This window comes from Cyprinodon variegatus, unplaced genomic scaffold (genome assembly GCF_000732505.1).
Source record: "Cyprinodon variegatus isolate N-32 unplaced genomic scaffold, C_variegatus-1.0 Scaffold634, whole genome shotgun sequence".
Classification (NCBI taxonomy): Eukaryota; Metazoa; Chordata; class Actinopteri; order Cyprinodontiformes; family Cyprinodontidae; genus Cyprinodon; species Cyprinodon variegatus.
The window spans coordinates 201860-217513 of record NW_015151087.1 but is presented as its reverse complement, the minus strand read 5'-3'; the positions used below and the strand labels follow the sequence as shown (position 1 = coordinate 217513).

At 39.7% G+C, this 15654-nt stretch overlaps 1 protein-coding gene across 1 annotated transcript in view; it reads left to right on the top strand.

Moving 5' to 3' along the window:
- The window catches only part of cntln (centlein), a 167517-nt gene that overhangs the window by 139869 nt on the left and 11994 nt on the right, over window positions 1–15654 (top strand). Inside the window, exons 24-25 of the mRNA XM_015393275.1 lie at window positions 1821–2018; window positions 7078–7152. Coding sequence (XP_015248761.1) covers window positions 1821–2018; window positions 7078–7152 — 273 coding nt within the window. The remainder of the gene's footprint in view (window positions 1–1820; window positions 2019–7077; window positions 7153–15654) is intronic.

Here is a 15654-nt window from a genome sequence, read left to right as displayed (position 1 = left end):
CATCCATTAGTTCATCCATCCATCATCCATCCATCCATTAGTTCTTCCATCCATCATCCATTCATCCATTAGTTCTTCCATCCATCATCCATCCATTAGTTCATCCATCCATTCATTAGTTCATCCATCCATCCATTAGTTAGTTGACAGCTGCCTATTAAAAATCATGCCCACTTCCTCCAAGCAGCAAGCTTTCATGTGAGGCAGTTTCCAGTCATTTTTGCTCAAAGTTGATACCAAGTTAAAACCCTAATTTGCACAGTGATAGCAACTGTTTTTTTTCCCAGCTATACATAATGCTGAAAATTAAAACAGCAAGGTTTTAGAGACTTTGTTCAGCCCTTCTAAAGCAGCAGCAGCCCCTTTAGGGCGACGCCATGAAACGGGCGGCACCCACACAGGCAGAGGTAGAGTGGCAGCGAGGGCAAGCCTCTTTGTTCCTGGTTGGAGAAATAGAACCAGAAAACAACTGATATTTCACAACAAACAAATTCTCCTCAATGCCAAAGGCAATATTTCATCACTTTAGTGCCAATGGTTGACTTTTTAGGGTTTAAAAAAACATGATATAGAACCTTTAATGAGCTGCTTCCCTTTGGGCTCAACCAGAAGTTTCTACTCACCCAATAAATGTTTAGGCTCACATAAAACAAGTAGCTTTAAAAAAAAAAATCTCATTTTGATTCACTAGAAAAGGATCTAAAATTAAATTTGGCATTTTGTCAAATGTATTGGTCTTTGGCCAGATGGGGATGACTAACAGTCACACCTTTTTCATTTCTTTTTAATTGTTCACATAGGATTTTATGCTTGGTTAATGGCCTCAGATTAAACATATAAATAGGTATTTTCTAACAAAGCAGTGGTTCTTACTCTTCAGCACATATCTTCTGTGTCCATCTCAAGGCTTCTAAATATAAACCACTTGTGGTTTATCCGTGGGAAATTCAAAAGTCTAAATATATTTACTGTGTTGCTGATTAACCTCTCAACTTTGACCAAATGGCTGGACTGTGTGTTTCTATGTGTACCAAGCCTCTGTCTCTCTATTGTTTCCTGTTTTTGCAAGTGCTTTTCCTTCTTTGTTTCTGCGTACAGTGAGTTCTGTCGTCTCGAGCTTTCTCTCACCTGACAATCCACCCAAGGTCAGCTTTTCAGCCAGCTTGCAGGGGAATGATGCAGAAGATTATTGCCTCGATCAATAAGCTCAAAATGAAGCAAAGGGGAGTTTACTTTATTGACTTTCTCGTGTACAGTGGCAGTTTTAACATTTAATTGTCTCTCTGTATTTAGAGCATTCTCCCATTTAGCGCCTGACAACTGTGCCACTCCAGGCTTTCCTCTCCGCGCTCGACGCCCACTCGGGCACCATTTGAGACGGCCCCTCTTTAGCTTAATTATTAACAGTGTTATGCTGCCCTGTTGTACTGTAAGACGTTTCAGAAAGCAAATAAATAAATGAACGGCTGTGTTTTCATAGTGCTCCGTCTTCTCTCTCTGAAGTGTGATTCTGAGCCTGTGGAGAATTCAGAGAAACTCGGGGTGTGTTTAATATCAAAGCTGTGTTCCCTCAGCTTTCAATCAACGGGGCAACAAACCCCGAGGTCCGCACTCCTACAGGGGAGTGTAAGGCAAAACCGAAGAGAATCTGAGTTTGTCAAACTCAATATTCCTCCATAATGTACTAGGCCTCTCTGGCGCATGCTTGATCAATTTCATTTATTCATCCGCCGGGCAGCGCTATCCCTCTTGTTTTTCTACATCCATTTCATCATCCTCTTCTCCTCCTTCTTTTTTCTCTTTTTCTCCTCCCTTCTTAGACCCTGGCCAGTGAAATACTTTTAGACGTTCAAGAGGTCAAACAGCAGTTGATGAGCAGGAGGAGGCAGAGGCAGGCCGCTTCTGTGGCAGCGAGGAGCGGCCCCTCAGCCATATCCATGATCAAAGCCAAGTCCATCGCTGCCTCCATCCTCAATATGTCAGAAAACGATCTGGCAGATATAATGGAAACGGATCAGGTAAGGCCAAAGGACAGCAGTTTTCTTCTGAGCTAACACTGACTTCAGTAGGATCTATATGTTTAGAAAGCCTCCAGAGCTTTAAACACACGGAGGGATTTTGTTCTTTAAAATTTTGAAGCATCCTGAAAGTTTGTGATTGGCATTATTGCACAAAGTATTGTAGCATCAAAATCAGCTCACAGGTTTTGGTGCTTTGTGTGTGACGATGGAAAATAAATGACTGCCCTGACCTTAGTATGTTTCCCCCGAAGGGAAACATCCATGTAGACCAAGGAAGACCTCAGTTTCCATGCAGAAGTGCTTAAAACATACCAGCTTAACAAAAACTAGTATTTGTTAGCATTTCATCTGTGTTAAAAAAAAATGAAGGATATTTTCTTTTTTCTGTAGGATATTTTTTGTTGTTTTATTTTATTGAGGACATTTTTTTCCGTTAATACATTACAATCAAAAAACTTCTTGATCTAAAACGTTTTTTGGAGTAACTTTGATGTTGTTTAGATTTTATTTTTAAAATCTTCATGTTTACATTTTTCCAGCTTTATTTTATTTTTTATTTTTCAAATCACTTTTCAGATTTTTAAAATCCTTTTCATATTGAGTTGTATAAATTGCATTCTTTTCCATCTGCTTTTTCAGGATCATGTTCTCTTTACTTCTGGGGGCAGGCTTTGGCCTGCCTAGATGTTAGAAACATTTCTATTGGCTAAGCATTTTTATTTAGCATTTGTTTTTCAGCTTGAAGTGAAGAGAATGTGATCTGGGAAACACGATTTGAAAAGCTAAAAAAACAAAAAAACAAATAATGAATAACAATCAGAAATGTAACATCTGTATTAAAACATCCATCCATCCATTTTCCGTCACGTTTATCCCAAGCGTGCTCGCGAGACCTTCTTTGTATTAAAACAGTTCTTGAAAAAATTAAGTTAAAAAATAAAATATTAAATAAAAAATCTAGGAAACAGCAAAGTAAAACTCAAAGCCTTTTTTTTGATTCAGCATATTTTTTGAATAAAGTTTATATGTTTTTTTTTTACTTTCCTTTTATCTAACATTTTTCTATTTTTATGTTTAATGACAAAATCTGTTCTCTGAAACAAAAATGGACCAAAATTCTCTCCATATTAAAGTAGCCTATTCTTACTGCTGTAGGACAATAAACAATCTTTGGGGGGAGCAGCCCCTGTCACAGAAACTTTATACTCTGAATTGAAGTTCTTCTTCTTGACTGCTGCATGCTTGCAGAAGTGTTTCCAACTACTTTCCAACTCTGAGAGTCCTCTCTCCCCCATAGATCATCCGCAGCAAATTCATCAATTAACAACTGTGTAACAATCAGCCTGGGATCTCTGGGGACTTCCTCCCATCTATCAGAAGATTAGAAAGAGCCTACCAGGCACTTACTCACACTTGAAACCAATTTGAAGCCATTGCCAAACAGCTCCACCCCTGTATGACAGAGAGCAGATTCTCACTTGAGAATAGGTCTCTGTTATCACCTTGGAAGAGACTCAAATACGGCAACAAATCATCTCACCAGTTACATCATGTTCATCATTAGGCTTTCACATGAAATCACCTTAGCAACGTCAGTTATAGTGATATTCAAATGGGAGATGCTTGTTTATTTATTTCCTTGGTTTACCAAGAGGAGTTTATCGAATCAGGGTTCTGCTCTCAGCTACTGAACAAAAGCTTCTCTGCTCCCATCATCCCATTCATATTGCCATTGGACATGAGAGATTTCTTCCTCAGACTCTGAAACTTTCTTTCTTTGATCCTGGCATCTGGAATATCACTCATTTTTATCTTAAGAAAGCAGCAATTTCTCACGGAGAGCATGCTTGCAGCGACAGTAGAAAGGAAAAACAGGAAGAAGCATAGAAGCTCTGAGGAGGGATATGAACTTATAATGGACTTTTAGTTAACGATTAATGGTTTATGAATATAAAATTTGGTCCACCCAATTTTGTAATATTACCTCAATCCACTAGAGGGCATCACTGTTCATTCTGAAGAGGAGCCTCACTGGTATTTGCAAAAGAAATAATGCCAGGGTGGAGGCATACTAGAGCAGAAGGATGAATCAATCCAGAGTCCAATCCAGATTATTTACACTATTTAATCTCTAAATAGCACTGTGTAACCATGCTGCATTACATAGTGGCAGAGAGGTTACTCTGCTACGCTAAGCTGAGGATATAATGATGGAAAAGTGCAGGGCATTATGCAAATGATAGAACATGATAGAAAAAAACATGATGAACACAAACACAGTGACAAGGGAAGGTGTTGTGTGTTGGTGCAGCTCATAGATCAAAGTTTTAACTTAAGAGTAACCAGAACAACTGGTTGAAATCAATGCTACAACCACAAAGTTGGATTACACTAAAAACAGAGAGCTACATCACAGTTAGCATCAACTTCATTGAAACAAAGTGTCAAATAGTCTGACAGTATGTCAGTGGACATTAGTAAGTTTTTACCATTGTCTGTTTTTTATCCAATAAGCTAATAGGTTCCTTCCATCCATCCTTCTCCCTTTTATTCCGTCATGGTTGCGGTGGGGCCTGTCCCTATCTACGGCAGTCTATTGGTGAGAGGCAGGGTACATCCTGGACAGGTCGCCAGTCCATCACAGGGGAACATGGAGACACATAACCATGCACACTCACATAAAGTAAATTTAGAGATGCTGTTTAACTTAAAATTCAACTTTTTGGACTGTGGGAGGAAGCTGCAGTCCCCAGAGAGGACGCACTCATGTACTGGGAGAACATGGAAACTCCATGCAGAAAGACCCTGGGCCGGCAATCGAACCCAGAATCTTCTTCCTGCAAAGCAGCAGTGCTAAAAACTGCACCACAGTGCAGCATATACTAGGTTCCTCTTTTGTTAAATCTTCTAAATATGTCTAGTTTAATCATGTTTAAGACAACTGTTTTTATTTATTCAGACATTTCATGCAGCTGCCACAATAAATTATTTAACATATAGTTAAAAAAAAAGCCCTTCATGTTACACAAAGATCTTTTTGATACAAGATAAAACAAATTTTTAGGTAAATGGTCCCTTATCAGGTGATAGTAAGTCGATCGATCAGATCAATCAACTTTAGATTAATAAATTAATCAATAACTAGCATCCCTTGCACTGATCCATAAATGCTTTTTTTGTCAGAGAAGGTAACAGTAAACTCCAGATGTCATAATTAAAGCTGATTCCATAGATATGTCTCGGACAGAAACAGGCCTAAACACTACAAAACAGGGCAAACTCTATTAATTGTCACTAAAGTTGCTAACAGCCCAATCTTTTTTGAGTTTTGTTGCAGTTGTGTCTGTGTTTTTTGCTCAGTGTAGAGTTGGTCGTAATACATCAGATTGTTGGCTCAGGTTCTCTTCTAAACACTACAGCTTTCTGCCCGCAACTCACCATGCTGATATTTTCAGCACAAAAGTATATGGATGTATAAACAAAACTCTGATTATAATGGGATGTAGCTGCATGCATGCAGAGAATGTGTGTTTGTGTGTTGAAAAATACCCTCTGCTCTCATATTTCCCCTCTTACATCATGCTGCACTCCGTTCCATGGTGTGCAAGGCAGCGCAGGCCTGAGCAGCTCCAGACTCCCTGGGTAACTTGTTGTGGAGCTAATGATCCAGATGTAATAAGGCTCTAATTGCCAGGCCAGTTCGTTTTACACCCTAATGTTAGATGAAGGGTCAGTTATTTCTTATATATCTACCAAGGGTGGATGAGCAGTGTTACTCAGTTCTTTTAAACGTTTTCAAAGATGCAGCCACAATCTGTTTTCTCTCTGTTTTTTTTTTCTTCACAATTTACTCTTTGGCTAACCCATTGGTCTATTTTTTAAATAATAGAAATTCACAATTTTTCTATTAACAGTGTTAAAACGCACCTAAAACGTATAATAGTCCAAGTTAATCATCACAAAACTGTTATAGTGGATTAAGGGTTATTCTAAGTTTTTTTTTTGTTTTGTTTTTTTATAATCTGAGAGATTATAAAATACAGATAAAATAAAGATTAGATTATCCAAAAGGCAAGAAGAAAACAACCCTGGTCCAAAGACACTATTTAGCACCGGATGTTTCACGCTATAAACACGCAGGTAAAAACCTCTCACTGCCAGATTCAAAAGTCAAACCCCTCAGAGCTCCTGCATCCAAACCCTGACAAGTCAGCCGGATCACCCCAAATTATGCAGAGGTTTGTTAGAGCAAAAATAGTAGCCATGGATGGTATAATAAACTAGGAGGAAACAGGTGAAGCTCAGTCATGAACCAAGGCAAACAGCCCAATAGGCATTTCTGAAAGAAAGTAATCCATATTACCATCAAATTTTTATGGGCTCTTCCTTTCCCATCTCCCAACCTGCTACCAGGTCTCAGAACTGCTGGCTCTGGCATAATCCTGCAGAAAGACACAGAAACATTCCTCCACCAAGGTGATACTGACAGTAATAAGGCAATGCAGAATATCTGACAACTGTCAACTTTGCAGCTGAAGCTAGTTGCCAATCGGTCAGTTTATTTAACGCTTTCCCCCATTTATGTTTCTTTAATAGAATTCATGTCGCTGTAAAACTTAAGGACGTTTTAAACCTGAAATGCAGTAAAGTATTTATCCCAGTGACAAAGGAGGTTTAAGGTTAACAGTCACTACATAGGTGCCTATTTGGACATACGTGCCGTGTGTCTCTGCACCGTTCATTAGCAGTAACAAGGGGAACTCTGTTTAGGGGTACGAAGGTATGCATACCGCCGGAGAGTCCTCAGAGCTGCTTCAAGGTCCTCTGAGGTGTGAAGCTACATTTCTGCCCTCGAGCATATGACCCCCAAAGGTTGATGTAAGATACAGTGGTAATTTGCCTCACTGAAGATCACACCTTCATACCTTCTTTCACAGCAAGGCCTTCAGTATAACGACCGCTGCCTGAAGATAAATCTGAAGCATAATGATTTTGCCATTATATGCATTTTTTCCAGTCTCCTGCCATAACGTATGTTTGCTATCGTACCTTGCAGAGGACGGCCACCTGCACAGAGACGGTCAGGGACCAGGAGTGGCTGGAGCAGCTGAACTTCCTCCTCCAGCAGAAGGTCAGGCGCCCACACATAAAGGATTCAGTTAACTAGTTTGTTTCACAATTAAACATATTTTTATATTGTGTGATAGTAAAATAAATAGTGATCATACAACAAAATTTAAATCAGATACTGACTAAAACTTTTAAAAGCATCGTGAGCATGTTTTTTCTCTGACTTTAAACCAGACTGAATATTTTTTGTTTTGAGTCAGATGGGATTCAGAAAAAAAAACAAAAACTTTCTTACTTTTTTTTTTTTCATTAGTTCAAAAGTCTATCTGATAAGCTTATTTTATCACTTGGTAGAACCCTGCATGGCCAAGTTCACCGCTACACACTAAGGTGACCACATGTCTCCATGTGTCTCGTACTGTAGGTCCTGCATTTAACTGGGTTAAAATATGAAAGTATAAAAAATATTCAGCATCCCTTTTCCTAAAGTCAGCTAAAATACAAATACAGTTTATAACCGGTGAGGACAGTGACAGGGATTCTCAGTGAGCTTTCTGTGAAGTTTGACAAAGTTATATTTTATTTCAATACAAAAGGAAACATATATATATATAAAGCAACACTAACAGTGAGTTGCATGAAAAATGAACAGCTGTAAAGATGTGTGCGTCCCAAACGATCCCTCATTAACCTCCTTGTTTTTCCACTTTATTTATCTGGGAGATCTGGACACCTTAATGCACCCTCATTCTGTAAGGCACTGCAGTCAGAGCTCTGTGATGGCCACTCCATGGTCTCCTTCTGCCACTTCTGGCTATATTTACAGAATATTTCCATTTTAAAGACCCTTTTTTCCACATAATGTCCTTTTATATGATAACTTTGATTTCAGGTACCAGTTCCTGTCATGATGTGGGGAAAACATTCCCCACATCATGACTCAGGCTTTTTCTCCAATTGTAGAAACCATCACTATGACCAAGCAGTGATATGTTTCAACAAGCTCAGCTTAACTCAACTCAAACTTTATTAAGAAAGCACATTTAAAACAACCAGGGTTGACCAAAGTGCTGCACAGATATCATAGTTGTAGGAAATAAGGTAAAAACTTAAAAGCTAAAATACATAAACACAATGCAATAAAATAGAATAAAATAAGTTAAAATGTTTATATATATATATATATATATATATATATATATATATATATATATATATATAGGATATTTGACCTATATTTGATATATATATATTTCAAATATTAGGACCTTTGTCTTTGAGTGCATTAGAAAACTGTAATCTGCTCTTGGAGTTATGGCTTCTTCCTCTCTGAGTGGCCTTTCATTTCTTACCATAAATGTCTTAAAGTTGGAAACAGTGCATGTTTGTTTGTTTTTTACATCCAAAATCATCATTTGCAATAAGAGGTTTCTATTAAAGAGAATCCTCTTTTGCAAATGTTTCATTTTTAATCTTTGAACAGAAGATTTCTAAAAATAGAAATAAAATAATGAGTTCTTTAAGGAATGGAACAGTTGACTTGTATATCTAAGCAATGTTGGCATTTATATAATCTTGCAGATAATATTATGCCTTTTTTTAACAGCTCAAATAACTTTTACTTAACATGAATGAAGGGATAATTGCTGTTTGGATTGTAATGTTTGCAGACTATTTTGGAGCCTCCTCATCAAAAACAGTGGTTTCATTGTTTTTCTATGTCAAAAGGGTTCAATTCTATGGAGTCATATAAAATAGGATGTACATACTAAACCCATTTAATGAAAAGATAAAAATTTAAAAAAGTTTATGTTTTATGTTCATTAAAACCTCAACTTTAGCCTTTAGACCTAATGATTTATAAATACTTCCAGATTCTATTGTTTGTGCTTCTGTCTGAGGATGTTGGCATTTCTATAAATGTGAGCTTAGATTTGTAAATATACAGCGCTGTCAGTGTTGAATGGGAAAAGAATTAGGGCACCAGGTTCACGCAAATACAGTAAATAGAAGCAGAATTTGAGTTCCCACCCCGATGATCCTGCTTCAGGCTCGAAAACAATGATTCAAAAGATGAAACAAAGACGGCCGAGTACATCCTCACTGCTGGAGCCTTTGTGTGCTCACAGCCACTCATCTGTGAGTGCTCTGCTGGAGCTTTGCTTGAGCACTGTCAACGTCTGCTCGCTGTGATACGGGTATGATTGAGAGCGTGGAGTGTGTGTGTGTGTGAGCCTTGTCTGTGTTCATGTCAGCAACTGCTGCAGGCACTCATGCGTCGCCTCCGCACCACGACACACAGCAGACACTGTTCTCTTGTTCCCCAGATCTTCTCCTGACCTTTCCACCTTCCTCTCCCCCTCCCACACCAACACACACACACACAGCACTCCACTGAATCCATGTTTTTCCCTTCTAGCTGGACAGCTCTCAGTCCCTGCTCTGTCTCTCTCTGCCGTCCTCCTCTGTCCCGCACACCTCTCTTTCTCTCCCTCTCTCTCTGGCTCAGACCCCGAGGCAGCTTGTTAGTGGGGAACTAAATATTGATTTGGCGGGCCTGTCGATGCCGGGAGAATGAGCTAGTGTCCACCAGAGACCTCGGCACCGGCAGCCTGCTATCGACGTTTTCCGTGGGCAGAACAGGGGCGGTGGAGCAGGTGGAGGGGGGGGACTGGAGTTGGTGAGCAGAGTGGAGGAGGAGAAAAGGCGCGTATGACAAGGCTGAGACTTGCCCCCAGGTCCCTGCAGGGACCGCTGGGACCACTGCAGTCATCCCCCTTCACTGAATCAGACTTTTTCTATCCCCTTTCAAGTCCATCTTGTTGAGTTTTTTTGTGTGTATTTATTATTTTTACCTTTATTCGGTCTGTATTTTTGTTTTTTTCTCTCTGTTATTATAATTTCATGTCCTCTGGACTTCACTCTGTCCTTATGCTTTTCCTTCTAATTGGGTTACGTTTTTTTCAGTTAGTAGATCCTTGTTGCCTCATTTCTTCTGTCTGCTGCCATCTGAAAGGACTCTAAGATTTTATTTCCACCAAGCTTTTTTAGTGCTTAATCAGAGGCATTTCTGCAAAACTACCTCTTTAGAACTGACTCAGAGCGATATAATTACCTGGACCAAGAAAAGCAATTTCCCTGATTTCAGTCAGTTTGGAAAAATAAGCTATTTTTGCTAAACCTCTGAATGATATGAGATAAACTTATAGAAATTTTCACTTTATTGCCTGACCTTTATTTATGGTGAATTAGAATTCCTTCTGTTCAATTGCCCACCTGTGGATGTGCTTGAAGGCTGCACCTCTAACACACTCTGTTCTTCTTTGATATAATGGAAAACATCACAGAAAACAGAAAGGGGATCCTAAAAATCTAAAAGTTTGGTTTAACCTTGGACATGATTTCCACATGGCTAAATGTGTCATTTATCTGTTTGAAATGATTTACTCCAAAATCAACAGAAAAAAGTGGATTACGCTTGAAGATGTGGAGATTGATATAACAGACATCTTGTTATTTGGAGATTGAATGGGGATGGATTCTAAGCCTGAGAACACCATCCCAACTATGAAGAACATGGGTGGCAGTGTCATGCTGTGGGCTGCTCTAGCAGTAGGAGGGTCTGGTGCACTTGAAAAAAATAGATGACATCAGAAGGATACATCATTATTTTCCCTGACATGTGAAATTGATGAAGCAGTGTTGGATGTCAGCCAGAAGTGGGGCTTCAAAAAGGACATTCAAACAAAGATACAGTTGCTTTTTGTATCTCTGCTTCTGTCTCCTTGAACCCCAGTCGGCCTCAGCAGATGGCCGCTCACACTGAGCCTGGTTTTACTGGAGGTTTCTTCCTGTTAAAAGGGAGTTTTTCCTCTCCACTGTCGCTACAAGCATGCTTAGTGTGAGGTATTGCATTTTGAGTCAATGAGTCGATGCAATCAACTGGTTTTCCTTAGATAGAAAACTTTGAATCAATTTGACTTAATGGTCTGGTGAACTGTAAAGTGCATTGAGATGACATGTTGTGAATTGGTGCTATAGAAATAAAGTGAATTAAATTGAATTGAACAAATGAGTAACAAAGAGGTAATTTCTAATTTTGATGTTGCTTCCTTATAACAGAACTGAACATTTTTGTCCTGGCGATGCAATGTTCAAACCCATCATAAACCCATAATAAAGCAGAATCCAGCAAACTATAATGGGCGTCTTGGAAGGACAACTAAACCTTTGATGCAAGACATACTACAATATAAAAATATATTTTTTACAAATATTATGGAAAGTTATACAAACATCTTTATTTGGGAAAAAAATTTGTAGGAGCAAAATCTATGTTATCTAAAGATGCTTCATCCACGTTACACAAAACATCATTAATACCACACGTACAAATGCATCCATATTCTTTGTCGACTTAAAAAAAATAAAACTCGAGCAACTACAAGTCACTGAAATAAAACACGGGCGTATTTCTCCTGATGTCCGTTTACCTTGTTTTTCCATGACATCCATGTTACTAGTTTTGCAGTCCCACAGATGAAATTCAAAATAGTTATTTTTTGCACAAAGAGGATCACAAATAAAAACACATTTAGAAAACTACCAAATCCAGCTGATGATCCAAAAGAACAAAAAGGGGGATTGACATTGAACATTCAATAATTACCTGATACAAAGTCTCCTCCTGAAAACAATCTTGATAGAAAGAACTAGTGTCTGGGTTTAGGTGTGGCTGTTACGTGTTTGCAGCTTTTGACCCATGCACTATCCTCCACTGGAGGTCACTCCCAAGAAAGGAAGGGAGGGAGGGGGGGTTTCAACATAAATATCACAACGTTTCAGTTTCTTTTCTCCCCATAATCTAAGGAGCCTAGACGGGAGTAGGGCCCATCAAAGTGTTGGTGCTGAAATGGTTCCAGTTTATGGCACAAAATCCACTGTCTGAGATGAAACACAGACTATTGGTAGCTGCTACTTATGGTTAGCTTAGCACTGAAATAGTTTGTTTTAAAGAAAAGCACATCAAAAGGAAGCCCCTGCAACAGTGCTAGTGATCCTTTCCCCATCCTTAGAATCAAAGATCTCCTACAAAGACTTTCCCTCCACCCTTTATTCTAGCCTCTCTGCTCTCTGTCACAACTTATAAAAAGCTCAGCAAGCATAACATGGAGGAAGTGAAATGGTGTGGCCTGTCACTTTCCCTGTGACACTAATAACACACTTTCCTAACAGTGATCATACCCAGGGGTGCACTGATGAAAAGACACAGACAAAAATAGAGTCAGTGAAAGGAAAGATGAGGGATCCATGTCCCTAACTGACTGGCCTGTCACTGAAACAGGATGAGCCCATATGTGTGTGAGAGGAAGGGGCTGTGTGTGTCTACATATATCCGCAAACTTGCAGCAGCCTCACCTTGTCACTGTCAGTGGCTAATGGAGCTGCCAGGGGGACAGCACTTTATTATCTCAGTGGCCCTGTCAATAGCCACGCCATCACTCACGCTGTGTGGGGCTTCCAGTGTGTGCAGGTTATTGTTTACAATCACTGTCAGGCACTGCCGCTTGTCCAAATAACATATTCCATTATTACCCTTTATATAATGGTATAAGCCGGGGTAACAATTAAAAATCAGCAGGGTCTGAATAAAGAAAATCACCAACTAGTAGTAAAGGTTCAGAGACATTTTTAATTATAATCCGTTACTTTAAACAGCATTTAACACTGAAATCAAATTAAGGTGTTTATTTATCCATGTAATACAATTTTTTCTTCATCCATGTAATACAATTAAGTTTTAAATAAAAAGATATAAAATAACGCTTTTCCATTTTAAAATCTAAATTGTTTTTGAAGTACAGAACAACAATTGTTCAGTTTGATATATAGACAATTTCCTGACTTACTTTGTTTTTTATAAAACACCTGAACTGACCGTTTTGTTTTTTCTTTCTTTTCTTATGGCTTAAGGAGAGAAGGGGGATTTACGTTGACCTGCAAGGCTTTAAACCTGGCTTTGATTGGTGACAAAGCCATTCTAAAGCACATATCAAGGTGCTCATTTTGAGCCTGGATCGATATTTTTGATTCTGTTCATGGTGGAGAATCCTGCTTCACAGCAGCAGGTTGAGCCAAACATACTCTAAATGTGCAGGATTATCTTTGAGCACACCTTTTTCACATTTCTTTCACCAGTTCACTGCAGTTCTTCCAGCAGTCCACACTTTCTCTGCTCTTTTTCTCATCTTCTTCTTCTTTCTCATCGGCCGGCTTGCCAAAGGTTTGACACTGTCGTCGGACAACATTTAGTAATTTATAAATGTTTTAAATCAGGTTGGGTCTGGATTAGTCAGCAGGTGGGTCCGGATCCGGACCCCGGTTCACTAATCCGTGACCTCTGGTATAAACCTTTTATTTGAACTAGTCTTTTTAGTCAATAAAATTACTCCATAACTGATTTTTTTCTTTCTTAGTCTTCAAAGCAAACAATAAACACAGAATTAACATTAGCTAGTAGCTTTGCTGTAGTGCCATTTCCAAATCTTGTCTGCTGAAGTGCAGCTCAGATTTAAACCTTTCCTTTTTAAAAGTTATTTTAGTGCTTGTGCAAAGTGCTTTGGATCATCTTGTTACTTAAAAGTGCCAAACCAATAAACAATTTCACCTTTTGTCAGCACAGGCCGGTGCTGCTTTCAAGAGAAGTCCAGATTTTTAGCTTCTGTCCGACAGATCACCATTCCCGATCTGCTAAAGGTTGAATTATCCGATTCCAACCGCCTGTTAATTTCTCTGTGCAAACACCCCCCTTACTTCCCCTCATGTCCACTCAAAAAGAGATGAAACATTGCGTTCATTTCGCCCTCCCTCACCTCCGCCGACGAGTTAATGAAATCAAGCGGAATGCCTCCCAAGAGAGGGCCACCATATGCAGCACTACCATAGCCAGGATCACGGGACAGCGCTGCCTAATAATCATGAGCAGGCCAGGGGGTGCACTGTGTGGTTCCACCGCAGCCCACCATGAATAAGACCAGCGGTGAAGATGGAGTGTCCATGAGGGCCATGGGATTCAGGCATCAGCCCAAGGAAGCATTGATTTAATTGCCTTTGGTTTATTTGTGGAGTCCTAATTATTGACTGGAGGTAGAATTTAATGGGCCGGGTCTTTATGAAGACAGGGAAATGACTGGCTTCTGCTGCTGGCCAGTAATGAACAGGACAAGCATGTCTGCACACACACACACATTCCCTCCAGATAATTTTTCACACTCATTTTGCACGCACACGCCTATCTCAAGCCTCATGACAGCATAACAACATTTAAAAAGTCATTGAGTCTGTTGATTCCTTTATGAGAGGACAGTGGTTTGTTTTAGTGGTGCAGGGTGGCGCTGAGGGCCTGCTAATATTTACCCCGCAATCACACCCTGGGGAGACGTACAGGCATCACTTCTTATCAGCCTCCCAGCTATAACAAGCAGGTGAACCTTACATTAGGAGAGCGGTGGAGACAGCTCGCTCCAATCTGAAGGCTCTTGTTATAAAACATCAAAGGCATTTATCGATGGTCTGAAAGGCTGAAATGATGGCAGTAATTTCCAGCCTTTATCAGACCCTAACAGGACTCTGCTGTTGCTCTCTTCCTGGTGGTTAAACCATAAACGGTGGAATGCTCCTCGCCGCGTTGGGATTTTACATTCACCGTCTCAGCACATCGCCGCCTGTTCCTCCGCACACTTCCTACGTGCTGGGAAACTTTTCTTCTATTGTTGTTGGTGCTTTGAGGCCCATATTGTGCTGCGAGGCTCATTATGTCGCCGTAATGACAGGGAACAGCTCCGAGTGCTCAACTCCTCTCTGAAGGAAAGTGACTAATTAAGCCTCATTTAATGATTGAGCTAATTAAATCAGCCACTCCTTTTATCTCTGTGAGTACATTTGTATGTGTGTGAAGGGGACTCGAGTCGAGCCTTTGTACTGTAAATATGTCACTGGATCAGAGGCGGCGACGTGGTACAGGGCTTCCCCAGAGAGGAGCAGATAGCGTCTGACTTGCTATCAGTATTACTGGGAGGTTTCTGGCTTTTTTAAGCTTCAGAATTAACATAAATGAACCAACTGGGTGCAGGCAAAGCTACTTTTACCTTTGTAAGCAGGCCTTATAGCTGCTCAGTCCATCTAATTACAGGTCATTTACATATCATCGTGTGAAAAGGACCTGTTGGATTCAATATTTGGTGGGTTACAGTACTTTTAAATTTTTACAGCTCTTCTGTTCATTTAAATAAGATAAAACTGTAGGACAGATTTAAGATCAGCATTTGTGTTCATCTCTACATCTATGGCAGCCCTTCCATCCCAGTTTCTACTTAATAAGAAACTGATGATCAAGATTACCGTAGTTTTACTATTGTCATTCTAGGGGCGACAGTGGAGTCAGATGACAGGTTTCAGGTATTACAGGAGACAATCCCCCCCCCCTTTAACGACTGACCCTCAGAATCATAGACAGGTTCAGATATTACAGGCTAACGATGGAACCAAACGACCCATTCATCGG